Genomic DNA, 27,926 nt, shown 5'->3' with positions numbered 1-27,926 from the left:
TCGGGTTCCACACCACTGCAGCAAAGGGCAATGTAACAGTCTAATTAATGGTTTAGGAGACTCTTGCTCACCTGAATATATTGGGTTTGTTCACCTGAATATATTGGGTTTTCTTATTGTTTGCTTGGTTGGATTTTGGGGTTGGTTGGGGTTTTTTTTTAAGCAGGAATTAAGAGATTTGTGCTGTAAACTAGCTTTTGTTCTGTGCATCATGATTATAACTGGTATGTGCATCTGGCAAGGGGCTATTTTTAAATAATGCACAGTATTTTCCAGCTATTCTCTAGAAAATGAAACTTTCCTTTTTTTACATGAATTGATAGCTGGCTGGGATCTTTGTCTAATTGTAACCAGTATTTTTCTCTGATACCATCCTGCTAATTGGATGAGAATAGGGAAAGGTGACCTTTTTTAATGAAGTTTATAGTGGTAGGGAAACAAGTGTCTTCTTTAGTAATCTGTGACAAAGATCAAAAGTTTTTTCCTGCTTCTAAAATGGACTGCTGATTCATGGTTATCTTCTTAATCGATTACATAGCTGAATAATTTCTGATATAGCTATTGGCTTTTGTGGTAGGAAGTGGGGGTGTTGCCTGGAATAAAACACAAAACATTTCCAAATGATGTTAAAATGATAATATAAAAGCAAATCTTTAATTGAAAGACCTTCAAGATGCATATTAGGGCAATATGCACACGTGATGCAATATTTCCACAATTTTATAAGGTTAGTTGATTAGTATACCTATCAAATATTGTCTAATTAGAAAAGCAGTTGGTTAGGTAATTTTCCCCTGGGTTCAGGTCCTCCCTCCTGATCTTTTAGCCCTACACTTTATTGTGTCTGTGATATATGGTGCAAAACAAAATGTCCTTGCTAGACTAAAGGGAAGACTAAACAGAATTTCAAGAATGTATTAAGAGATTGTTAAACTATGGGAGAGGGCAGGAAAAGTACTAGAAGTTATAATTGTGTATTAACAGTCCACAAAGTTATAAATACATGAAAAATACATGGAAAGCTAAAAATCTTTAGGCATCGGAGAGGAGGAAATCCAGTACATAATTACATTTGTGTGTGGGCAATGAAGGGATTGGCTTTGGAATCACTGTAAATGCTAATGTAGAAATAATTAAATCTGCCCAAATCAGATTAGGCATATTTTTTTCTATTTATTTCCTTTTTTTTCTTTCCTTCTCCTTTTTTAAGTGCAACTTAAACATTTTTTTCCTTAACTTAGGCAAATTAATTGTGATTGAGTTCATTTGCAGAGGTTTTTGGAAAAGTGTACCTTCTGTTTATTGAACCTTAGGTTGAGAGAATACCAGCACCATGTTTTGAAGAAGTTTCAGTGATTGTATTTCAGTGAGATGTATTACTGAATGTAATTGGAGGTTTAATATATTGCACTTTTAAAAGGACCGAGTAGGAGGAAGAGTTGCTACCTTTCGCAAAGGGAACTACGTTGCTGATCTAGGAGCAATGGTGGTTACAGGACTTGGTGAGTTTTTCAAAATCAGAAGGACTGGGGAGGAAAACTGGGGGGCAGGATGCTGTAAATGTGAAAACTTAATGCTATTTCCTTTCATGCCCAAAGTAATTAGGTTTTTAAACTCTTAAAAAGTGCATGTTGTAGTCCAGCCTTTTTGGCAGTTAGTAGTTTTCATAAATAGCAGAGCTATATGATGGGAGACACCTTAAAGAGACAGAAGGTATTTTTTCAATTTACATGGGAAAACAAGGGAGGAGGGGAAATGCAGAGCCATTTTAAAGAGAAAGCCCTTCTTCAGAGTTTAAACCCCAAAAGTACTTTCTCCAAGTGATTTCAAAAATGGTTGTAAAAACAATGGCAAGCAAGCCATATGTCTTCCTACTGTTTCATGGGATGGCATCAGTTATTCGTGTGGTTACTCTGCTAAGAAGATGGGCAGGTATTTAATTTGGAATATCTTTCAACAATGTAGTGAAATGATAAAATATTATAAAACCTTTAATAAGCTCCAGTTTTTACTAACTGCCTAAATTTGATGTCTGCCTCATGATTAGTCTTATTAAATTCTTAGTAAGTTCTGGTTCCAGACAAAGAACTGAACTTGCACAGTTGTGGGAAAAATAGATTTCAGTTTGCCTAGTGGAAGACTGTAATATTTTTATTTTTAATTAATAGAATCATAGAATCGTAAGGGTTGGAAGGGACATGAAAGATCATCTAGTTCCAATCACCCTTGCCATGGATAGGTCCGCCTCCCACTAGACCAAGGCTTTGCTCAAGGCCTTGTTCAACCTCACCTTGAACACTGCCAGGATTGGGGCATCCACAACCTCCTTGAACAACCTGTTCCAGTATCTCACCACCCTCACAGGAAAATTCCTAATAATCCAGCCTGAATTTCCCCTCATTCAGTTTGTACCTATTACTCGTTGTCCTATCAGTACTGTTTCTGACGAAGAGTCCCTCTCTGGCTTCCCTGTAGAATCCTTTAGATATTGGAAAGCTGCTTTGAGGTCTCCCCACAGCCTTCTCTTCTCCAGGCGGAACAGTCCCAACTTTCTCAGTCTGTCTTTGTAGGGGAAATGCTCCGATCCTCATATCAACTTTGTGGCATCCTCTGGACTTGCTACAAGAATTCCATGTTCTTTTTATGTTGGGGTTGCCAGAACTGTGTGCAGCACTCCAGGTGGGGTCTCACAAGAGCAGAGTAGAGGAGGAGACCCCCTTCTGGCCTGACCTGCTGGCCATGCCCCTTCTGATGCAGCCCAAGTCTCCATTGGTTTCTGGGCTGGGAGCACTCACTGCTGGTTCATGGTGAGCTTTTCATCAACCACCAAATCTTTCTCTGCAAGGCTGTTCAATCACTTCTTCACCCAATCTGTACGTGTGAGTGAGGTTGCTGCAACCCAGGTGTAGGACCTTGTACTTTGGTCAGCTGAACTTCATGAGGTTTGCATTGGCCCTACCTCTCAAGCCTGTCCAGGTCCCTCTGGATGGCATCCCTTTTCCCTAGTGTATCCACTGCTACCTCCCTCAGGACCTGCAGATGAAATTCATTGGGTCTCATGGATTTGTGGACATTCCGGTTCCTTAGCTGTTCTCAAACCTCAGCCATGAATGATCATCTGTTCGTGATAGGCATTTCCTTTCCAAAAGAATCTACTCTTTGTCTTGAATGAGGCTGTATATGCTATTAAGAAAAAAAGGAAAATTCCTGTCGGGATGGAGATGGTTTGGAAGGCATCTTTCTTATTTTTGAATCTGGAAGAGAAGGGGGAAAGCTGCTGAAGGGGCTGATCTTGTGGTTTGAGGAGGCAAAAGACTGAAGTAATGGGATCTTTTCTGGTTTTAATTGTAAACTATGGAAGAACTATAATTTTTAGTAGGTTGTTGAACTAGAAATATGAACTTATTTAGACCTACTTCAAAACTCTGTTCTGCTTGTTCAGTCACCTCTCTAAATGCAGGAAGGTATTACGGTGGCTGAATTTCCCCTCTATTTTGCACAAACACTCTTGGTTTGCTTGAGTTGCACAATCAGAGAACATGGGGAAGCTAGTCCTGAAAAGCTTTTCCCAAAGTTAACTTTGCAGAGGAAGCCTGTATTGCCTCTGCTCTGTACTGTTTCCCACTTTTGTCTTTTTTTTCCTTTCCTCTGCTGTCCTCAGTTTGATGTTTAGGGATTTGGAATGCTTAAAGTTGGTGCTTTCTGCCTTTTTCATTGTTCTATATGGAGTCTCCTCAATTGTTTTCTAATTTGTTTAGTTACACCGCTTCCAGGTACAGTTGGTGTTTGGAGTTCATCTTCTCTGTTGGAAAACGCAGTTTTCCAGCAAAACTTATGCTAACTGAATTCTCAGGCCTTAGTAAAATTCCAACAAGCTACAGTGGTTTGTTTGCCTGAGAATGTTCTGTGGGAAGAATGTCATGAGAAAGATTAGGGAGTCAGAAGTGTTATGAGAAAAGAATAAGGGAGTTAACAGGAGGATCCCTGAATGTGTGAGAACAGACTGCAGGTGTGTGTATCTATGAATAGTAACTTCTGTAACAGTATATAAGTTTCTCGTTTGGTGAAATAAAATGGAGCTTACTTTATATCTCATATTGAGAGTGCTGTGAGTTTTCCCTCTCGCCGCGATGTCACTTCTCAGATTGTATTCACTAGTGGCAGTTGTTGGAGTTCCACTAAGTGTCTAGGAACTGAAATCTTTTGGCTTCATTTCCATGTTGCTTGGACTAAAGCTCCTGTTACTGTGCAGCTTTGAAAGCTTTCCTTCACTTTTCAAACACTGTGCTTGGAGATGTGTTTACAGCTGTAAATTGTCAGTCATACTAAGATTGCTGCTGCTCTAGGGCTCTGCTTGTGTATTCACCCTTTTTAAAGTCCTGTCCTTGAAGTGGTGATGGCTAGGTTATTTTCCATGCCCTCGTTGCGGGAATCTCTGTGAAGAACAGACCTTTGGCAGTGTTTCACTAGATCACTGGAATGAATTCACTGGAGTTGGTTTTTTAGTCTCTGAAATCTCTTTTAACTGTGGAGTTTTTGTTTATTTGTAGAGAAATTTTGCAGGAGTCTCTGTTAACTATATAAAATTATTTTTCAGGAGGAAATCCCATGGCTGTGGTCAGCAAACAAGTAAATATGGAATTGGCAAAGATCAAACAAAAATGTCCACTTTATGAAGCAAATGGACAAGCTGTAAGTCTGATACTGTTTCCATGAACCTTTTAAAAAAGAAGTAATATCTCAAGTATGTTTGTTACCAGGCTATTGATCTAGCAGGAGATGGCTTCCAGAGAGAGGGAAGAAGGAAAGTATGTGTCCCTTTTTAGGCATTTTAGTAATATTGTAGCATACCTCCACATATTCTTCTAAAACCTGATCTTTCCACGTGAGTTTTCACTTTTGCATTTTAGAGGTTTTGTGAAAGCCAAGTTCCTGTTTGTTTCATTACTGCTTTTCTTTAGAGAGTCATCTGTCTCACTCTTTGAAGCATTTCTCTGCTGTGCTGGTGCTCCAGCTTCTGTTGTTGCTGCTACTCCTTTTCCTCAATGAGAAAAAACCTCATTCTGGCTGTTGTACTTTTCTGCTGGTTTTTAAAGAATTGACTAACCAATGCTAACTGGTTGAATGCATGCAACAGCCCAGCAATAATAATCTAGAGCTGCAATTTACAAATATAATTAGCTTTATTTCTCTAGTGTCAAGGAGTGCTATTAGAGATAGAAATTATAGATCCTAGTTTAATGCTGGATCTCACACATGTATTGACTAGAGGTCCTACCTGATGGATCTTAAATTATGGTACGAAGAGTAACTTCTGAAAGAAGACAGGTGAGGGTACTGGGCTTCTCGCTAGAGGCCTGGAAAAGTGATCCTTGGCTCAAACTTGTTTGTAACCTGGCACCTGCAGCTCCTCTTACTGCACATGAGTCAATAGGGTACTGTAAAAAGCTCGGGAAAAACTACCAAGGCATCGTAGACAGTTCTAGCATAGACAGCCTGCTCCCATGTTGTGAAGCCAGTCCTGCATGTACTGTGCTAGCCTCTGCACTACTGTGTTCCTCCTCTCCCAAGCTGGGAGCTCCTCAAAACCTTTCCAATTTGTGTCCACCAGTAAGAGCCAAGAGCACTGGCTTTCTTGACGCAAATGAGCTCTGATGTTCCACCTCTCCCTTGGGCATTTTGACAAACTCCATGGTGCTTGACAGGAGACAAGTTGTACCTTTTAAATGAACAAGTTTCCCAGCCGTGCTAGGAAGTGTCAAAAATCTCCTTGGAAAAGAATGTACCTGAGGTAGTAATTCAGCCACCTGAAGCAGGGTGGATCTCAAAGTCTAGGAACAAGTGATAATTGGATGCCCTTCATACCTTGGCTGCGGTCTTGACAGCTTTCCACATCTACACAAGTGTCTTTTTTTTAGTTAACTGTTACTTCCAGCCTGTCTTTTGCACCACTCTCTGCATGTTTTTGCACTTTTGCACCACTCTCTGCATACTGAAGGGCAAAGTACAAGTTTTGCACTGAGTGTCTGTCCTCATTGTTGAGCTTTGCAGTGAGGGTTTAAATCTCATCTTGCTACTTACAACTGTATGATGAACCCAGAATGAGCGATTTGGTCCACTCAGTTACTACTGCTGTGGTTGTTATTGTAATCTTTGCAATGACTAATAAAGAAAGCCTTCTCAACACAGAAGCGAAGATGAAATCAAATTCCAAGCAGGTAGGAAGGACAGTTAATGATTGCAAGCTTCAGATCCTTTATTTTTGTTGAGTTGCTTTCCTTCAAAAATTTAGAAGTTCTGAATAGTCTTAGAGAAGTTCTGCTGCTTGTATATCTTCTGAAGCTTCTGCATAAGACATTGATATCAGCATTGGGGAGTTATGCAGTGTGAGTATAAAAATGTTATTTCTTTTCCTTTTCTTCATTCTATCTTCATATTGCAGGGAAGCATACATTTGTAGTGCCATCTTCAATTTCTTGTCTAGCAGGATGCTTAGATCCTTTCCTTCCTGATACCCAGTGGTCAGTCCTCAGTCTGTCCTGATGCATGGGGCTATTCCATTGCAGTTTCAGGGTTTAGCCTTTGAATTTCATCAGGGGTTTTTCAGCACAGTGCCCCAACTTGTTGAGGTTATACCAAGGAGAAGAGACTGGGGAGGCCTGAGAGCAAATATTACCCGTAAAGTGTGGGGCAGAGATGAATTTTGTGCTTTAATGTTTTCTCTATCCATTACCACTAGGTTAAGCAGCAGTCTGCAAGCTGCATTATCCTTAGTCTTTAGCTGCCGGTGCACATGGAGAGAGGAGCCTTCTTGCCCTTGCAGCTTCTCCGTTTCAGCTCTGGCCAACATCTGGTTTTCCAAATGCCCCCTCTGCGTGCTTGGGCAATACTGCTTCACTAACCACAAATGATTGTGGTGCAATCCGTTGATGCTTAAACTGGACTTTGAAAGACACAGCTTAAGTGATAAAAGTGATTGCCATCAGTTTCTTGAAACAGGGGATCTAATTTTAATCAGGGGAGCTATCCTACACTTCCATCATCTGGAGAAGAACTTAGAAATCTAATCTTTCTGTGGAGCATCTCTGTGCAGCCTTAAGGCAGTGCTTAGTATTAGCAAGTCCTGTTTTCCACAGAGACTTCTACTAGGGACGTATACCAAGTCATGGCCCACACGGACAGGGCTTTTACTTAAGCCAGAAGCTGCAGCATCGCCCTGTCCATCACCAGGGTCTTCTCTTCAGAGGCAGAATCATTTGTCCATAGATTTACTGTACGAAAGTATGCTAGAAACAAAGTAATTTAGATTGGGCCTTTTCATTTTCAGCTCTTCTGTTTTGATAATTAAAAAAACAAAAGGTCACAGTCACTTGGACCCATGCTTTTAAAGTAGTTCCTGGTGCTCAGGTGTGGTATCAGAATGCCAAGGTTAAGTCAGCAGTGGGTGTATCACAGGTATGTGACAAAAGAGTTTGCATTTGGGAACTGCCATTTGAAGCTTCCCTTATGCCTCTGTGTCACGTTCCAGTGAGAGGAATTGCGAGGAGTTCAGTTGATTATCATTAGATGGTCAGGAACGAAGTGAAGTCAATCGACACCAACTTGATATATGAGAACCATTTATTCGTAACAAAAAGTGAAAGAAGTAACTGCGTCACTAAAGAGGGCTGGAAAAGACAGAAAAGGAGAGAAAGTGGAAAAGGAATGGGAGAGAGAGAGGGAGAGAGAGAGGGAGGAGACTGAGAAAAAGTGTGTGTTACCACCAGCAGAACCAGGAGGTTCTGTCAGTGTCCCAGCAGCAGAGGGTGTGGTGCACACGTTGTTTGCTGCGGAGCTTGTGCAGTGGTCACGAAAGGCGAGGCTCCACAGGCACGGCTCCTGCGGCGACGGACACAGCTGGACACGTGGTGAGGGGTGATTGGCAGGACCCTGGACAGTGTCGCAGAGAAGGTCGTGGTGGTAGAGGCAGGTCGGGAGAGCAGGCGGCAGAGGTAGGGACGGGCAGGATTTGGGTTGGGTCAGCCAGCATCCTGCCAAGCGCACGGCGAGAGGGGTGGACAGGAGGGCGAGTGAGGGCAAGGGCCAAGAGGCAGGTTAGAGCCAGGGTGCAAAGAAAAGCAAAAACAAGCCAGGGCAAACAAAAGACCCCCCCCAGACAAGCCAGTGGGTGATCCCCAAGCGAGCCTGAAGTTTGTGACAGACTTTGTTTTTATGCTGCATGGCCCTGCCCAGCCTTCTCCGTAGTTTGTTGGTGGACAGCTTGGGCCATCTGTTTGGAGGAGTGTCTCTGCGGTGCATAGTGTCCTCTGTGAGGTGTTGCCTGGCGAGATCACCCCAGAGACAAGGCTTCCCCCATCTTCTAGCTGCCTCCTTTCACCTGTGCACTCCTTCCCTCCACATGCCTCTGACAACCAGTATTGAGACAAAGCAGATCTAAAAGGGCGCCTCACACTCTGCTATGCTCAGTACTCTGCTATGCTCAGTAGCCTTCTTGAAGCTTTCTGGTACACACAGGAAAAGAGTCTCATAATTGTGGAATACATGTTCTACCTGGAATCAAACCCACAAGTTTTTGGACAGAATGGGGTGCAAGTTACATTGTTCCATAGCTATGGAGTTACATAATTGTTATCAACTATTGACTGGCAGCAACTACTAGAGAGGAATGGCATGGAGGAATCATAAGCATAGATCTGGCTGGAGAGGAAGTTTCAGCTTGAACCCTGAAGGGAGCAGTTTCAACCAGGGTGATTGATACGATCTCATTGGGGCAGATAATGAGTTTTTCACAAATAAGCAGAAATGTAAGCGTGTATCTATGTCTTGAAATTGTAGATTGGACAAGACTGAAGATGAGTGTACGTATAGTTTGAAATACTCTCATATGTAGTTTAAAACATAGTCTTTATTTATGTGCTCCAGTCATCATACAATATGTGTCTTTTGTAGTGCTGTTGCATATAATATTCCAACCTCTGATCTTACAATATTGCAAAATTTTAATCATGTTTTAAAAGTAAATGATCTTGAGAAACAGAATAAATGGTGGACTTAATATAGAATGTAGTAGTGTCAAAAAAGAGATCATTCATTTTTGAGACCTAATAACTTTGAATGGCAGGAGAATTGAACTAATACTTAAGAAAATAAGAGAACCTTGCATGGATTGCAGAGTTAGTGAGTCACTAGTCTTTAGCTGCTATGGGGTCAGGGAGATATCGTCATTCTTAAAATTCTGTCAGAGATGCATCAGAAATAGGGAATTTCATTTCATGATGCCTTAAGTCTCCAGTGAGATTTCACCTGCAGAACAGTACAGGGCTTCTAAGACATTTCACTGCAAAAACAGTGGGACAATCAACATCTTAGTAAAGACCGGTAGAAAAGTTGGCTTGTGATCCTTATGGTATGTATCCAGGGATGAAATATTCATGTTATCGTGAGTTAATCGTGTTAATTGTGAACTTTGGTGGTTCAGTCTGGGAAAATGCCAAAGAAGAAAGATCTACAGAGCTGGAAGGTAACCACTGGCACAAAAATGACTGGCCAGCTGCAAAGTCAAAGAGGAGTCGTAATTAGAGAAATGAGATACTGATAGAATTTGCCACTTAACACAGGATATCCTTTAAGTTAGTGCTGAATAACAATTGGAAAAAAACCAACTGATCAAGTCATGGGGTAGGCTTAGCACTGTTAACAACACCTCTTGACCTATTTTTGTTCTGCTTAGCAGCCATCTAAGAGCTTTTCCAGCCTTTCTGGTGCAAATACTTTTTTCTTTTCCTCATGATGATTTTTTCCCTTATACTCATCAGTGTTTCTCTCTCTTCTTTGTTTACCCCACGCGCAATTTAACAGATGTGGGGTTTGCTCTTTCCAGCACTTGAGTTCTCATCATGGAACAAGTATTTTCACACTGGCAGCACTGACTATTTAACTGAGTATCATCAGTACAATCAAATACCACCATTCTGTACATGTCCTGCAGTGTTTCTGCCATCATCCTAGAAAAGCTAGATTGGTAGTTCTAAGTCACAGTGACCATTCCAGAAGATAAATTACCATCTGTCTATTCACTGAGGCCAAGCCTTCTAAGGCCTTATGATTGTGTAGAGCCATCATACCATCAGAGTAGTCTTTTGGCAAGCCTCTGTTCAGCTTTGATGAACACCACTTCCTTTCCAGTAGGGAAATCTTATGAGCCCATAAGGTGGTTTGATTTTCTATTGCAAGAGAAGTCTGTTGTCATCGTGGTTTGACAGCTCTTCTTGTGCCAGACATCCTGGCAAAGTGTGACATTGTGTTGTACAGACCTTGGTGTCTTGATCGTTTGAGAGAGCAAAGGGTATTCAATTTTTTTTACAAGAGCTGTTCTCAGCAACTTTACTATTTATGAATGGGTTAAGAACAATGTTAGTTCTTTTGTATCCTAGGTTCCCAAAGAGAAAGATGAAATGGTGGAGCAAGAATTCAATCGTCTGCTGGAAGCCACATCCTATCTCAGTCATCAGCTGGATTTTAATGTTCTCAATAATAAGCCTGTCTCCCTAGGTCAGGCTCTGGAGGTTGTCATACAGTAAGTGACTTCTCTCTTTGTGGTAGACTTCCGTATTTTGTAGGTGAATTTCCAAAAGATGCCTGAAACAATTGTGGTTCTCCTAGAGGTATGTATTACCCTGTTAATACATCTCACAGATGGTTAAAGGAGCAAAGCTCTTCTTGAAAGTTTCCTGAAAATCATTGCTACAGTGACTGAGTGTGATTGGTGTGCCTACAGGGCACTAATGCTACTTGAAAGCTAATGGCAATTGTAATGGCCTTTAATAGCAGCAGGTTACTTCAGACTCACATTTTAGCTACTCACGTATCCCTTACTTACAGAAACTTGCATTAATTTTCCAGTTACCTTACAAGTATTTACTAAAATACCCCACGACATGTGACTTTATTGCATTCCACTAATTAGATTGTGATAATAGGTTTTCTCATTAACACAAGGGTTTTATGTTGTGCTGTTGTTTATCTCACTTCTCACCTTTTCCAGATTGCAGGAGAAGCATGTGAAGGATGAGCAGATTGAACACTGGAAAAAAATTGTGAAAACACAAGATGAACTGAAAGATCTTCTTAACAAGGTCAGATGATGACATTTAGAGCAAGATGATAAGCATTGTGTTCATCAGAAAGTGGCAAAATACACAAAAATGTCCAAAGAAAAATATCTGAAAGTTGCTATTAATGCTTTTCTTAAAATATCTCTTTGCTTAAGACCTGCTTGGAAGCCCTGTTAGGACAAAGATGTCTCCTGCTTGAGGAAGAGAAAAATTGATTAGGCAGAAAACCATAAAACATAATATGGGAAAAGAAAGGAGGAGGGCAGACATGATAAACAATGATGTTTTATAGCTTCGTTTTGAGATGCTGATAGTGGCAGAGGCTTTTGGGGGCTATTTAAAAATTTTTATGGTCTTCACATCTGATTAGTAGTACAGAAACAGTGGGTTAGGCCTACTTCCACTACTTTTGCTTGTGGTAAATGACTTCTTCTCTATGGACGTTTTTTCAATTAAAAACGTTTGTGGACAGCTCTCAAATTATTTGCAACATAGTAAGAAATCAGTGATGTTGGGTTTCAGTCATGTTGTTTGAGGGCTGGTGGTACTTACTGTGGCTTCTTGGAGGTAGAATTGCATATAAGTGCAATTGTGATGACCCCCAAAACCAGGAAATCTCTTAGGTATAATGACATATTTTGAGGTGAAATCCAGTTTACGCAGTAACTTGTTGAAATCTGCTTTTCCTCATTTTTTTTCCCCTTTCTTTCTTCCTTTTCCTGCTGTATCTGTAAAGATGGTGAATTTAAAGGAGAAGATTAAAGAACTTCACCAGCAGTATAAGGAAGCATCAGAAGTGAAGCCACCTCGGGATATTACAGCAGAGTTCCTTGTAAAAAGCAAGCACAGAGATCTGACTGCACTTTGCAAGGTAAAGGATGACATACATACAGCATGTTAGTCTGTTCTCTTAGAACTTCAGCAGACAGATAAAATTAGCTGATATAAATCTGTTTGCACATCTCTCGCTATGCTCCAGTGCTTTCAAAAGATGTGATTGACAGTAACTCTGGGTTGTAACACTGATAGGTCTGCATTGGGTACCTTTAGCTGGGGAGTACTAAAGCTCAGTTTTAGATAAGTCTATGCTGGTTTATGTCAGACAGCTTGTAATGTTTTGAAGATGAATTTTTATGTTAGATTTGGTCTTTAATACAGCTGGATTTCACAATAGTCTGGAAATAAGATCTACATTTGAAGAGAGATACCTTTTCTCTAAGATAAATAAAGGTGGTTTCTTGAATAAAAGACTTCTTTTTATCTGAAGATTATCATATACAGAGCTCTGTCTTGACAAGCAGAGTTACTTCCCCTCTCTGGGAATATCTTGATGTAGAGATGTGCCTTTAAAAGGAAACTGTAAAAACTGTTCCATCTGTAGTGGTGACAGACCTGGGTGCTAGCACAGGTCAGGTAGAACCAAGGCTCATTTTACAGCTCCTTGCTCAACAGAGGATATGTACCTTTATATGGAAGCTCAGTATGTGGCTATGTGTATATACAGAAGTCGTGGCTCATCTATTTTGTCACCAGTGAACAGCTTTATGCTCCTGTCGCTTTTATTAGATACTCCAAATTATTGTGCCTTGAAGGAAGATGACTGTTGCCTTTATACCTAGTTTTACTTTTTTTTTTTTAATCAGGAAGAAGCTTGAATTAGATAATGTCTTTGCTTTTTGTGTATGATTTATTCTGCTTTAGAAATCTCCATGTTCAATACTAGCTATAATCTTTTAAGAGAGAGAAGAATACAAAAAGTAGTTTGTGGAATATGAAGCTCTTAGTACCACAGGAACCCTTAAAATATCAGGACTGTAATGGACCCTCGTGTTCTTCAGTTCCAAGTGTTTAAATTCCTGAAATATGACCAAACTAATCTTTTCTGCAGTGTGACACAAAGCTCTGTATATACAAACAGCAGAAGAGCAAAATATGCTGGATTAAATGTTGAAAAAAAATAGCAAACTTGATTTAGCTTCCACTAAATCCATTAATTTTCTAGTGATTTCTCTTGAGATTAGGTCCAGTCTGATGCTACATGATGTTTTCAAGTCCTTTTGCATGTAAACTGATTTTAATATTAGCTTTTAATCTTAATAGGAGTATGATGAATTGGCAGAAACACAAGGAAAGCTGGAAGAGAAATTACAAGAACTTGAAGCCAATCCACCAAGGTAAAGATACAAATATAAAAAATAAATAAGAAAGCAGTTCCTTTACTGCTTTTTCTCTGAGTTTTGAAAATGCTATGGTATGCTTTTATTGTGGGAACTGAAAGGGTTAGAAAGGTACAAACACGGAGTCTGAGCCCCCTCAACTTTAGAACTCACCTTCCTCATTTTTAGAGATGACTCAAACAGAAAAGGTGGTTCAGAGCTAGAGGGATTTTGTAGAAATACTGGCTGTAATCGGTGCCTGATCTCAAAAGGTGTTTGAGATCTTACATACCTGTCAGTAATGATAGTGTATAATCCTACTTATATTGGCAGAATAATATTGTTCTATGCAGTTTTACTGGGTTTATTGTTCTTGTCCTTATGAATGCTACTTAAGCTGTTATTTATGTAACCTTTTTTATTTCTGAAGTTTCTAGCTTCCCTTTGAGTATTTTACATGAACTCTACTTTAAAAATCTGAATTTGCTGGGTTTTGATACTCATCTTTTGCGAGAGAGGTCCAGATGTTTGAAACAGAATCTGTTTGTGGTTTTTTTTAATGCTTTTATTTCTGCACTAAGGAGAGACTCAAAAATGACTGTGAAGAAATTTTCAGAAGCAATGCATTTACAATATTTTATTCTAACAAACTAAATGTCTTTTGTGTTATTTTTTTTTCTAGTGATGTTTATTTGTCATCAAGAGACAGGCAAATACTCGACTGGCATTTTGCAAACCTAGAATTTGCTAATGCTACACCCCTTTCTACACTTTCACTGAAGCACTGGGACCAGGTATTCATTAAAAACTGGACTATATTTATTTCATTCTCATTTAAGTTTCTCGACGTTCAAAGTTTCTAACTGTTAAGTGCTGTCTGCTTTTGTGCAGGTACTGAATTCTTACGTGATTATTAGTTGATGATGAAATTCCAGAGAGATTTGTGTTAGTGCCAAAGCAATCTCTAACAGTACTGTCTGCTGAAAGTTTCCATACTTATTACTTGACTAATAATAAGAAGGAATTTCACATTTATTTGACTGTTTTTAAAAAAGTTTTGCAATATCTTTTGCCATTGTGTAGAGTTGTTGCTTATTTTCTGTTTACTCAGGGGACTTCATTATGAATGCATGGGTTTTTTGCCTCTTCATTTTAGGATGATGACTTTGAATTCACAGGCAGTCACTTGACTGTGAGGAATGGATATTCCTGTGTGCCAGTAGCCTTAGCAGAAGGGTTGGATATTAAATTAAACACGGCAGTTCGACAGGTTCGCTATACAGCATCAGGTACAGAAACCCTCCAGGGAACTGCTTTGAGGGAGTATGAGCACAGAAAGTAGATTTCCATGCTTCTGGAAGTAGGTGAAGACTGATACTGTAAAACCCCTTCCATTACATGTTTTGGGTTAGATAAACAGCCACCTTTCTTATTGGGATTGTGTAAGTAGTTGTTAGAGATTTACTAATCTTGAATGGTTTTTTGGTAATTTCTATGACTCATGTGACACAGTCCTTTTCGGTTGTATTTACTGATTGTTTACTTTCATTCTCTTGTTTCTTTACTTCATTGATTGAAGCATTTGAAGTAAGAGATCTGGGACTGCTTAAGGCTTGGTGCCACAGGACCTAGTATTAGAAGTATAAATGAATGTAATGGAAGGAATGTATCTTTTTGTTATTCTTCAGAACATTGGGCTTGGTAAACTGTCAGCTTGGAGAGAAATCTAATGAGAGGCTCACTCTCTACTTGTTGTTTATTTGTGGATATATTTAAATATATTTACTATCCTGGGTGAACCTTTAGGCTTATCCCAGTAAGGCCATTACTTAAGGCTACCTTAAATTGTGTTTTCTGGAATAGAGCTAAGTGGCCAGTAGCAACTTGCCTACAGGTTAAGTACTGTTAATGTAAAGCTGTCTCCACAAACAAAATATTTTCTGATGTGGTTGTGGTAGTTCCTTTAGTTTTTAATCCACTGCTCTTGCCTCCTCGCCTATTAAACTGTTTTTCTCTCCCCTTTCCAGGCTGTGAAGTGATAGCGGTAAATACCCGATCTACCAGCCAGACCTTCATTTATAAGTGTGATGCTGTGCTGTGCACTCTGCCCTTGGGAGTGCTGAAACAGCAGCCTCCAGCAGTTCAGTTTGTGCCACCTCTTCCTGAGTGGAAAACTTCTGCAGTGCAGCGTATGGGATTTGGCAACCTAAACAAGGTACATTGTTCCTGGGGAAACTGCAGTAGGCCAGAGATTGTCATAGAAACTGAAATGTGGGTGGAATTTGGTGGGGGAGAGGAAGAATGCCTTTTCCACAGCTGTTTTGCTAGGATTTGATGATGAAAATTGTCTGAGGAATGGTAAGGGCCTCTTCTGTATTTCCCACACAGGTTTAAAAGAATTAAATTGCAGAAGTATGTCTGATGGAACCAGAATACTGGTAAATTGAGAGCACACTAACCTGTGGGAAGGCAGTTGTAGGCATATGCCTCAATGTATTATGTATATGCACTGTATGTTCACCAGATTTCCAGTTCATGATCTGTCCAGTGATAAACATCAATGAGTGTAATTGTCTTTATTTTTATTTCTTCCCTGTGCTCTTCCTAACTGTTGATACTCTTTCTTTCTAGGTTGTGTTGTGTTTTGATCGTGTCTTCTGGGATCCAAGTGTGAATTTGTTTGGCCATGTTGGGAGCACTACTGCAAGCAGAGGAGAACTTTTCCTCTTTTGGAACCTGTACAAAGGTAGCTGTGGTGCATGTCTGCTTTTGCCAGTGTTGTATTTGTATCATTTCAGATCTAGAAAAAAAAACTTTTTAAGATGCTGCTAGTGTTCACATGTGGGTATGATAAGAAGATGGTGTTTTTAGAAAGACAAATGGAAGCAGAGAACAGCACTGATTGTAAACAGTTCTGTAGTAAGTTAGGGCAGTACACAGGTAAGTGTGAGTTTAGTAATGCTGGGTTCCAGGCTGTGCCTGTTAAATTGCATTACTACTTATCTACTGTAACACTTGCACTTTTGTAGCTACTTTATTGTCTTACACCTTGTTGGAGTTGTCCTGTGACCTATGCAGTGTTATCTTGGTTGCTTCCATTAAGCATCTATTTAGTTGCACTGATATTCTGAAACTACTTAACTTTCAGTGTTGTCTTATCTCCTGTCTGCTTTGTCAGGAGGACGCATTGAGTTCTCCAAGAAAAGGGAAATTTGTCTTTGCAGCATTTCTGAATTAAAAGCCATTTCTTAGTTCATAAGTGTATTTGAAATTGAGCTCCTCTCTGGCCACTTGGAACATTGTTTGAGCTCTTCTCCTCTCACTAAGCTTCGTGTGCCAATGGGTCTGGCATTCAATTTAGTCTTGGTTTTCAAAACCTCAGCTTCCTGGTTCTTTTTCAAGATGAACTGACAGTTTGAAGCCAGACCTGTTGCCTGGGTGCTGTCTGTCTAATCTGGGATGATTTGATAACTTGTAGATGAGCTCCTTTCATCTGCAACCTCAACTCCTTTCTGGTTCAGGTGACTTTGCTACCCAGGATTTCACACCAAAGTGTGAAATTACAATTTTTTCAGATGCAAGAGGTGCTATTCACTTGTGAATTCTCTTAAGTGGCTGAGTGCAGAACAAGGGAAAGTGCCCAATTCTGCAGCTGGGATGGCTCGACCCTGGATGTATGGACAGAGTGGAGAATGAGATGCTGGAAAGCAGCACCACGGAAAGGAACCTGGGGGGCATCACACACAGCACTGCTGGCCAGGCCACAGTGGGGATTGTCCTGCTCTACTCTGCTCTGCGGTGGCCTCAGCTTGAATAATGTGAGCAGTTTTGGTCATCACAATATAAGAAAGACATTAAACTACTAGAGAGTATCCAAAGGAAGGCAACAAAGATGGTGACGAGCCTTGAGGGGAAGCTGTATGAGGAGCAACTGAGTTTGTTCAGCCTGGAGGAGATTGAGGGGAGACTCCTTGCAGTTAAAACTTCCTCGGGAGGGGAAGAGGAGGGGCAGACACTGATCTCTTCTCTGTGGTGACCAGTGACAGGACCTGAGGGAATGGTCTGGAGTTGTATCAGGGGAGGTTTGGCTTTAATAATAAAAGAAAGTTCTTCCCCAGAAGGTGGTTGGGCACTGGAACAGGCTCCCAAGGGCAGTGTTCACAGCATTAAGCCTGTTCATTAAGAGTCCAAGAAGAATTGGGACAATGCTCTGAGCCATATGGTGTGACTTGGTGATGGTCCTTTGCAGGGCCAGGAGCTGGACTCGATGATCCTTGGGAGTCCCTTCCAACTTGACATATTCTGTGATTTCTTAGGGACGACAGTGCAGTCCTGAGAGTATTGAACACTTGGGTTTCAGTGGAGCAGACTGGAGGCTTGGTGATTCCTCTGTTCATCTTGCTGGGCAATGCTATGCCAGCTTGATGAGCTGCAGGCCCATCCACGTGTTTAAGTTGTAGTGTGCCCTGGAGGAAAGGCAAGCTGTGGGGCTTCCAGTTCATTGAATAAATTACCTTGCTTCCTGTTTTAAGCAGCAAAGTGGCTATGACTGTAGACTGAGGGTCTCAGACTGACAGGCAATTGTACAACTCCTTTTCAGGAAACACTGAAGTAGGCAAAAGGTGCACTGTGTGTTTCTACAGCAGGACTGAGCCGTTAGTAGTTTTGGTTTATTTGTAGCTGGTGCTGCCACAATAGATTGTCAGGAGATCTCTGCAGTAAGCATACTGTTTTTTTTTACTGCCATTTACCGGACTAAAAGCAAAGGTGTATATATAATGAGCTTTATTAAATGAATTACTTGTTCTGCAGATGACCAGTGAGTTTTCTTTCTGTTACAAGCAGGCCAGGTTTCTCTGTTAACTGAAAAAAAATCGCTGTGCAAGGGAAGTGCCTTTCCAGGCTATTGAATTAGTGAAATGTTTGATAGGATTTCACTGGAGAAATACAAGTAATGAGCCTTGGAGAGCAAGGCTGTTCATGTGGCTTTTGTGGCTTTATGATGGCTCTATTATGTAGTTAACAAGTAGTATTGTGGGTTTGGTTTAGATGGAAGGATTGTGTCATGTACAAAGGTTTTGCTGCTAAATTCAAAGCCTTCTTCTCATGAAAATACGCAGAGTGGATAGAAATAAAATAGTAAACCTATTTACATGAGTAAACCCTCATGTTGAAGCACAAATCAGATGGCTGTAATCGAAAACAATTACTGTTTCTCATGTATAGTTGGGTGGCAGTTAATATAGTTAGACTGTGAAACATTGAAGTAGACCTGACTGAATTTGAAGTAGACCTGGCTGAACTTGTGTAGCTGCTGTTTATTGCTGTCATAGTCTGTATTGCTGTAGCCATAGTATTTTGGGAGAGACTTTATAAACTGAATAGGTTGAAGCAGTTACTAATACAGAAACAGAAGTACTCCAGCACACTCTGCATGAACTCTGTGGGAGTTCTGTAAAAGTTCTTGGGTTGGCAGAGACCAGTTGGCCTCTGAGGAGTGTTTAAAGATATAGGGAGGAATAGATCAGGTGAAGAGACTGCATGTGTTCCTACTAGGTGATCTGTTGTAGCTCATACAGGAGTCTGCCCAGTGGTTTCAGTCTAGTCCATGGTAATGATTGCTGAGAAGACCTGTTGGCTCAGGAACACTGAGCCTGGCCTGGAGCAGCTGACCCAGTGCTGCTGGTGCCTCTTGCTTCACCACATTGTTGGATTGTTGTCATAGCTGTGAAGATGGAAAAACTCTCTTCACAGGGCAGAGGAATGCCTGGCAGAAATGCTCAGTGTCATTCCAGTCTGTTTTCTTGCCTGACTACTCTATTTCTCCTAGAGATGAGATAGAGAAAGGGCCTCATTTTCATAATTTCTCTGTGGTTACCGATCTCTGGCTAAACCATGTTCTCTGCTTGTTGTTTGGTATCAAAGCTTAGTAAACATCACTGCCTCAAGGAGAGAATTTCTTGGGGACAGGTGGCACATGCTTATCAGACAAGAGGCTTTTCTGAGCAGCACGTGGGTAGTTGCGTAGCAAAATAGTCACTGTCCTGCTACAGGCTTCTGCCTTTTTGTTACAGTTGTGAACTAATCCAGGTGACTCAATAACAACATTTTCAGGTCTAGATAAATGCTTACAAGAAAAGGCTGGATTTCCATAAAAATATTTTGTGGTTGTCTGAATACATGTTTTCACAAAAATATCCACTGGAAGCTGCATTTTGATTATGCAGTTGTTCCATTAAGAAAAAATACGTTTACCAAATAGTTGCTGGGATGTTCAGGGATCACATTGTGTCAAGGATAGCAAATGAGGAAAAACTTCAATGCTGAAATGACAAAAAAAATTCCCAATGTCTATGGATGATAAGAAACCAGTTTTTTGTTATTTCCTTCAATTGTTTGAAAGACTGGCCTTAATTTTTTAGAAAATGGAGTTAAAAACTATAGGAACCATCCTGTATCTTTTTTCTCTAATAAAATGCTTTTAATTCTGCATATTTGTGTCTTAATTTTGTCTTGAGTAGTGTAATTATGCCTGTAGAAACAACCTTTACTAATCTAGCTTCTGCAGAATTTTAAAGGCTATTGTTTTTAGCCAGACTATTTTATTGGGTCTTCCAGCCTGAATATTTGAATCTCGACTTCACCTGATTGTCTTTAAGGACTTTATGGGAATGTACACCATCCATGTACAGATGATCTCCATGCATACCAGATAGAACAAATTCACTAATCACTTTGGAAATCTGTACAAAAGTTTAAGCCAGATTTTTAGCAGGAACTTAATTTTCTATTTCAATATGCTTGACATCTGTTCCTAGCTACAGTATTTATTTTCTTTGCTAAATTCAGGAGTTCATTAACATCTCCAGCACGAGAAAGATCAACTGAGAGAGTTTTCATTAAGTAACTGTGCTGAGGACTGAGTCACTTGTAAAAGCCTGTTTCCTGCACTTGAGTTATTTTGGTACTTTTCAATACTTACCTAAATTTTCCTTGACTTTGTGACTGCCAGAAATGAGACCTTACTCTTACCACAGTTGGCCAGAGGGAGTAATTTCATGTGTATTCTAGAATTACATTAATGCTCTTAGCAATGGTGTCTCATGACAGCTGAGTTATTTGATACCTGTCCATTTTACTTCTGAATTCTTCTCAGAATTGCTGCTTTTCTGGAAATTGTCCTACTGCTCATCATTTTCACTTCATTAAGATTACTTAATGTGAATGTGCATTGGTAATGGAGATGTCTAGATATTTGTATGAAGGAAGTACTTATACTGGTAACTTAACTGCTCTGCTGATATAATTCATACCTAAATTAGATCGTTTGGAAGGTACTGAATGCCCTGAAATATAGCATGGTTGTCTCTTAAATCCCAGTCGATAATTCTATGTCAAATAAGCAATGTCTTCACTGAAGAAATCTTGCCATCTCTTCTGCATGCTGTACTTCCTGATGTTTTAATTTACTTTTTAATACATTAGTTCTCCTGATAATTCTAAATAGTACCTTGGCATATATAAATTCATTTTCTTTTTGTTATTTTGACGTGATGGTGGAAAATTTAGGACTACTTTTGTTGGATTTGTTTAGTCTCTAACGTCATGGCTTAACTGGCTTAACATCCAAGTCCAACTTCTCTGATTACAATGTTCGATTTCAATAATTCAATTGTATTTTTCTCTCTCCTACCCCCCACAGCACCAATTTTGTTGGCCTTGGTGGCAGGAGAAGCAGCAGGGATCATGGAGAATATCAGTGATGATGTCATTGTTGGCCGGTGCCTTGCCATTCTCAAAGGCATATTTGGCAGCAGCGCTGTGCCCCAGGTCAGTACAGGCAGCAGCTCAGGCTGAAGGAGTAGGAAGAGTGCATTATCATCATGTTGATAATGGGAGAAGAAACAGAGGAAACAGTACAGACGCAGTGGGTGCGTGCAGCTATAAAAAGTCTGAGTTTCAATTGAGGATCTATGTGCAGTAGGGTCTGGTAATATATAGGAATGACTTAAGGAATCACCATGAAAGATTTACCTTACTATGTGTTATCACAGAATATGAATGTGGAGTTCCACCATTAACGTCAGCCCAAGTTCCTTATATCATTGCAATTTGCATTGTTTGCATTTGTCGTGAACTGTAGAACTTCTCAACAACTGAAGCTCCTGTCTTGTCTCAGCCTAAAGAGACTGTGGTGTCCCGCTGGCGTGCTGACCCATGGGCTCGGGGATCGTACTCCTATGTAGCAGCTGGATCCTCTGGAAATGACTATGATTTGATGGCTCAGCCAATTACTCCAGGGCCAGCCATTCCAGGTGCTCCGCAGGTGAGAAATGTCCCCATTATTTTTAGAAAAACCTCAAACCAGAATGATTTTTCTGAGTAATTTTCATATATATCTAAAAACAAGTTTAGATAACTTGCATCGTATGATGAATGATTAAAACCTGTAAAATAATTACTCTTTTCATCCATGAATTCTGTCATCACATGTTTGGTGTCATTTGTTTGATAGAAAGAAAGCATTTTTATTCAGAAAGCCAGTTTGGTTATGTCTGAATGTAGTATTTATTATTATACCTGTATTTCATACTTCATATTTTTGTTGTCCATCACCATATTTGCGTTGTAGTGATTTGAAAGAGGGTGAAGGCCAGAGTGAGAACAGCAATGAAAAGGTCTCTTCCAAATAGGGGTGAACACAAGGCAGGACTCATCTCCAGTTCATGTTGAGGGAATTAAGTTTGAAAGCAACAGCCACTCTTGAGAGCACTGCCAGGAAAGGATGTATGGCTTTGGCTTTGAGTTCTTGTTCTAGTGATACAAGTCAATAATACACACAGCTATGAATAAAATGATTCCCTGCAGAATGTAATACATGAATGTTTGTTTTCTCTCCTACCTGCTATGATTCTGTGGGTGTTTCAGGTCTCAGTTTAAAGAGAAACTGCTGATTTATGTGAATTGTTGAAGTTTTTGTTTGCTTACTGTGCTAGAGTCCATGTTCCAGGATCAGGAATTATTCTTCCTTGACACGTTTGACAATTTGGCTGTTGAGTTACAGTTAGAGCTTGTAAAAGCTTTTTTGATACATCTGGGACATGCATGACCCTTCTCTGCTTCTCTGGCTCTGCAAACATTGCTTATTGCATAGAGCTTTATTTTCTTGGTAATTTATACACAGGCTAAAACAGGTTCAATTTGGACTATCTTATATGCACCACCTTCATGTTAATGGAAATTTTGGTGTGATTAGAGGACTTCTAACATTCTTAAGGTATCATTTGCTGCAGAATCTGAAAGAACTTGAGCAAACCTGACAATGTTCTTTGCCCCCCAGCCCATTCCTCGCCTGTTCTTCGCGGGTGAACACACCATTCGCAACTACCCTGCCACCGTCCATGGCGCATTGCTGAGCGGCCTGAGGGAAGCCGGCCGCATCGCAGACCAGTTCCTGGGGGCCATGTACACGCTGCCACGGCAGCCCACACCCGGTGTGCCGCCCCAGCAGGCTGCCAGCATGTGAGGGAAGCAGGAGGTGTCACAAGAGGAGTGCAAAGCCCACAGTACTGCTGTTGTGGACCCTGGGATGGAGATACTCAAGTAATTTGTAGCAGGGTCTGCTGAGGTGACCCTGAGTTACTGTACAACCTTGGGCTGAGAATGGCCTTACAGAAGCTTGCCGAAACTTTGGCTCGGCAGCCTTTTACAAAATCTTAAAGCAATTTGAAAGGTCAGTCTAAACAGAATCCTTTACTGCAAAGCTGGTCAGGGACTTTGACTCTGCAGATACTTTTAGAAAGTCAAAATAGCTGGAGGGTTTTTTAGGGTGTTTGGGGGCTTTTTCTACCTATGTGTGTATATTTACAATTTGGTAATCGCACAAGGGTCTCTAGAAGCTGGTTGCTACAAATAGTAGCTTAGTGTAGAATGTATGTAAATGTCATTGTGGTTTTTTTGTGTGTTGGTTTTTTGGTTTGTTTTTGGTTTTGGGGTTTTTTCCCTTTTTTTGTTTCTTTTTTATTTTATGGTTTTGTTTTGAAGAGTAATATTTTTGACCAATTCCATTCCTGTCTGGTGTTCAAGAATTTGGGGCAACTGTTTGCCTACCAGCAAATTACACCTCTCCACAATGGTCCATTGGCTGCTACACCATCTGCATCCTGCTGTAGAGAGTAACCTGGTATCACTGAGTATGCTGAGCATACTGTTTTATTAAATACTTTCAACAAAAGAAAAAATAATACTTGTTTATATAGAGACAGAGTTGCCTAGACAGTAAGTTAGCTGAAGGACTATTTCTTGACTTCTGCCCAGTGTAGGGATGTGCTCTGTACCTCTTGGCTTTGTTCCTGCCAGGCTGATGAAACGATGTTGCAGCTGCCATTATGCTTCTGAAAATAACTTTGGTTTGGCTGCTTTTCCATGTAGTCACCTTATAATTCAGCACATAGAGCTTTCCTTTCATTGCACAGAGCAGTTTTATGTAAGCATTTAGTTATTTTCGCCCTGTCTGCCTTTCCCTATTAGCATTAGACTTATTTCTTGAACTTATCCTCTGTCTGCAGTTTATGTCTGTCTCACCTATCCATGGCCTCTATTCATGTGGACTTTCTTGCTTTTCACTGTTTCTCTTCTCACTCTCTGACCCCATGTCTGCACATGTGCAGTCTACCCCAACTTCCTTCTGTTCTTTGCACTTTCACCAGAGGACTGGTTCCTCCTCTTGTTCCATGCCTCTGCAATTCATTGCCCTTGCTTCTTCCTGATGAAAACACACATACTCAAGCACAACTGCAGACCTGGCTTGTTTCTGATCTGTTGCTTTTGGCCAGACTCTCCATCCTCTGTCATTGTTCTTCTGTTTTCTTGTGTATCCTTCTTCACAGCTGGCGATCATTCATCCTCCTGACCATGTCTGTTGCCTTCTGGTTGCTTTCTCCTTAGATGTTGAGGTCTGTGAGGGGGTTATCTCCATAGCCAGTCCTTTTAACAAGCTGTGAGAAAGGGGAGGCTCCGATGTGGCAGGGATATTAGGCTGTGCATGAGACAAATTAGAGGTGTTGGATTTGGTGCCGTGGGAGACCCTTAATACCAAACCTCCATTTGAATCAGTGTTATGTTCCCCAGGTCTCTAACTTTACAAATGTTGTTGCTACTTAAACCCCTGATGAAAAGGGGTGGTAGTCAGCAACTCCACTCATCCTTGTTGTGCCTTCCAGGGGCAAGAGAGATTTTTTATGGTTGGTCAGACAACTGCCACTGAAGAGGGGCAAGACTTGACAGTCCAGTAGGGCATGGAAGGAGCAGTGTCTGGAGGTGACAGAGTAGATAGTAATTTGAAAGTCAAGAGTCCCTACCTTATGTTCAGGTAAAAGCCCATCAGCACCACTATACAGAGAAATCCTGTCCCAGACTGAGAGATTTGACAGACCTTTAAAATCCAGCAACAACTGAGCTACTCTTGGCTTCTCTGACTAAGACGGGAAAAGGATCCAAGAAGTGGGGTGTTATGCAATGTAAGTTGCAGTGTAAATCCCCCCATATCTTTGGGGTGGTTTGCAGAATTCCTGATGGTGCTGTCTCTGTCATGAAATCCAGTGTGCTCTAGCAAAATGTCAGAATTCTTAAAAGCACTTCAGTCCCATTGGAAAATAAAATAGTCCTCAACTTAATGTAGCCAAAGGTGTCTTTTCCAGACAAGTGTCATGCTGCTTCTGCATGGTCTGAGGTAAGTTTGAGCAGATACCACTGCAGCTACACCAACTGTATCCAGCTTCTGAATCCCTGCTAAACAACAGAAGCCAGTGTTTTCTGTAGCTGTCAGTGGTGGAGGATGCTGTTTATATTTGAGTGTGGATGCAGTACTCCATGTGCTCCATTTGCCTTCATTAAGCCTTGCACACCCCCTCTGATGTTTCCTGTGTGCCACTCTGCACAGAGGGGCCAGAATCTCCCCATCTCTGCAGTACTCTGTGCTTGTTTTGGGTCAGCACAGGAGGGAACATGGCTGTTGACATGGTAAGGATTTAGAGTATCTGTTACTTGGGTTTCAGGGTGTTCAGGCGGGTGTGACCTGCAGGTCCTCATGGCCAAAGTGTGCAAACTACCTGCCTTTGGAAGCAGCTGAGATGCAGCTTTTGGAGAAAACAAATCACCATTTATTGGCAACTCACCACAGTTACAGAGGTAGGCAGACCATTTGAGGAGGCAGGATAGCCAGTCTGCTCCTGAGAGGAGGTCCTGGAATCTGTCCTGGGATGGAATAGTAAGGTCTTGGTAGGCCTGATAGCACTTGGAAGAACTCCTGAGGACATGGAGCTAGTGCAGATGTCATGAAGGAAACAGTAAGGGGTGGTCTCATCTGAGCGTCACCTCCCTCCAGGAGTCACGTTCAGTGTACCTTGTTTTATCTCCTTGCTTAGACTCATAGTATCATTAAGGTTGGAATAGACCTGCAAGATCATCCAGCCTCACTGTCCACCCAGCACTGCCACTCTAACCCCTAAACCACTAAAACATCACCCAGCACCAGATCCCGATGCCTCTTGAGCACCTCCAGGGGTGGTAACTCCACCACCTCCCTGCACAGTCCTTTCCAATGCCTGACAGTGAAAACATTTTTTCTAATATCGCATCCAAATCTCCGCTGTCTTAGCTGAAAGCCATTTCCTCCTGTCTTCTCACTGCAGGCATGGCAGGAGAGACCAGCACCCACATCACTACAACCTCTTCTTGGGAGGTTTAGCCTCCTCGAGACTAAACAAACCCAGTTCTTCATAAGACATGTTTCTCTAGACCCTTCACAAGCCTTGTGCTCTTCTCTGGACATGCTCCAGCACCTAAATGTCCTTTTTGAAGGGAGGGGCCCAGAAGTGAATGCAGTACTCACGGTGTGTCCTCACCAAGACCAAGGGTAGGAGCAGAGTCACTTCCCTGGCCCTGCGGGTGTTTTGGTTTGAAAGACAGGTGTCTCCCAAAAGAAGTTGAAACCCTCCCTTAGAACAGAGAATGTGATTTTTCTTTTTTCCCTCCCTCCAAATTATTTAATTTTGTAAATCAAGGGCTGTCAGGCAAAAGTATGGGAAAAAAGGAATATCAGTTCTTTACTAGTATCTATAAACAAACAATAGCAATAGCAACCACAACTAGAACCAGAAAACCAATAGCAGGTAACTTGGGAGCTGCCAAGCCTTTTCCCGTGTGGTGTAATCACGGTTGCAAGCAGCAGGGGCGCTGTTGAGCTCCTGGCCGGGCAGGGCAGGTGCAATGACTCCCGAGCAGCTGCAGGTGGCGCTGTGGCGCAGGGTCAGGTCAGCCTCACGCAGCTGGATGATGGCAGACAGGCTGAAGAGCAGGCAGCCAGGCAGCTTGGAGCGGCAGAAAGCAGGGAGGCAGGATCAGGCACTGGCTCCCTCCCGGCTAGCAGCGAGGTAGCAAAGATTTCTGCAGTCACAGCAGATGCCGCGGTCTCGTGCGGCAGAGGGCAGGGGCAGGCAGCAGAGGCAGCCGGACTCTCCCGGCGGCAGCTGCGGGAAAACGCAGCCCGGGGAAACGCGCCTTTCCCAGTGGGAAGAAAAGTTGAATCAAAGCTCACCCAGCCAGGAGAGAAGAGAAACAGGGCACAGTTGGATTTCCTCTGGTAGCAGCTGGAAAGCAAAGAGCCAGCAGCCTCTACCCTCAGCGTCCGAACCACGAGAGAGCATTCCCAGGGCCGGCTCTCCCTTACCGTGCCCTGCCCAAAAACCTAGCTTTTGTCTTTTACAAAAGGCTTGATCGCTCTAAACATCGGACTATTTGTTGCTTAGTAACAGGAATGGGAAGAAATTCTCAACCCCCGACATAATCCACCCCGAATTTTTCCCATTCCAACATGTTACATTGAGCTTAAACATTTAAATTATATACACACATGCATTACTCTAATTATATACATATATACATACAGATATGGATACAGGCACAGTGTTATGGACAATTCAACCCCAACTAAGGTCTCTCTGAGGTATGCATCATGCTTCTCCATCCTTTTGCATCACCCACCAGGTACACCCTGGTTCCTGAGCGAAAACAACCTCACGGGTGGGTCTGTCTTTGCCTGAGGTAGAATCAATCCAAACAGTTTTCCCTAGCATGCCTCTCATGTGTACCACTGGAACTTTATCCCTGTCTGCTGTTTGCAGGGGTTCAGATTGGGCAGGGCCAGCTCGGTTGGTGGAACCTCGGGTGTTAACTAGCCAGGTGGCCTTGGCTAAATGCTGTTCCCAACCTTTAACAGTCCCCCTGCCTAAAGCTTTCAAGGTGGTTTTTAGCAGACCATTGCATCGCTCCACTTTGCCAGCAGCAGGTGCATGATAAGGAATGTGGTACACCCACTCAATGCCATGTTCCCTAGCCCAGGTGTTTATGAGGCTATTTTTAAAATGAGTCCCGTTGTCTGACTCAATTCTCTCAGGGGTACCATGCCTCCACAGGACTTGGTTTTCAAGGCCCAGGATGGTGTTACGGGCAGTGGTGTGAGGCACAGGGTAGGTTTCCAGCCACCCCGTGGTGGCTTCTACCATTGTGAGCACGTAGCGCTTGCCATGGTGGGTTTGAGGCAGTGTGATGTAATCAATCTGCCAGGCCTCTCCATACTTATATTTAGACCACCTTC

The 27,926-nt window shown here is 41.6% G+C and overlaps 1 protein-coding gene across 3 annotated transcripts in view; it reads left to right on the top strand.

Annotated features, from left to right (window-relative positions):
- KDM1A (lysine demethylase 1A) overlaps positions 1 to 24,945 on the top strand; it is a 41,388-nt gene extending 16,443 nt beyond the window's left edge. For all 3 annotated transcript variants that reach the window (XM_085081096.1, XM_085081095.1, XM_085081097.1), the window contains 13 exons: positions 1,421 to 1,502; positions 4,598 to 4,692; positions 10,434 to 10,576; positions 11,045 to 11,135; positions 11,851 to 11,985; positions 13,215 to 13,288; positions 13,953 to 14,064; positions 14,427 to 14,559; positions 15,298 to 15,485; positions 15,902 to 16,016; positions 20,973 to 21,100; positions 21,450 to 21,596; positions 22,611 to 24,945. In XM_085081096.1, the coding sequence (XP_084937222.1) occupies positions 1,421 to 1,502; positions 4,598 to 4,692; positions 10,434 to 10,576; positions 11,045 to 11,135; positions 11,851 to 11,985; positions 13,215 to 13,288; positions 13,953 to 14,064; positions 14,427 to 14,559; positions 15,298 to 15,485; positions 15,902 to 16,016; positions 20,973 to 21,100; positions 21,450 to 21,596; positions 22,611 to 22,796 (1,629 nt within the window). In that variant the 3' untranslated portion in view covers positions 22,797 to 24,945. The remainder of the gene's footprint in view (positions 1 to 1,420; positions 1,503 to 4,597; positions 4,693 to 10,433; positions 10,577 to 11,044; positions 11,136 to 11,850; positions 11,986 to 13,214; positions 13,289 to 13,952; positions 14,065 to 14,426; positions 14,560 to 15,297; positions 15,486 to 15,901; positions 16,017 to 20,972; positions 21,101 to 21,449; positions 21,597 to 22,610) is intronic.
- The last annotated feature ends 2,981 nt before the right edge of the window (positions 24,946 to 27,926 follow it).

This window comes from Lichenostomus cassidix, chromosome 23 (genome assembly GCF_008360975.1).
Source record: "Lichenostomus cassidix isolate B80296 chromosome 23, HeHo_3.0, whole genome shotgun sequence".
NCBI lineage: Eukaryota > Metazoa > Chordata > Aves > Passeriformes > Meliphagidae > Lichenostomus > Lichenostomus cassidix.
The sequence above is the reverse complement of the archived record's forward strand: the minus strand, read 5'-3'. Positions and strand labels throughout refer to the sequence as shown.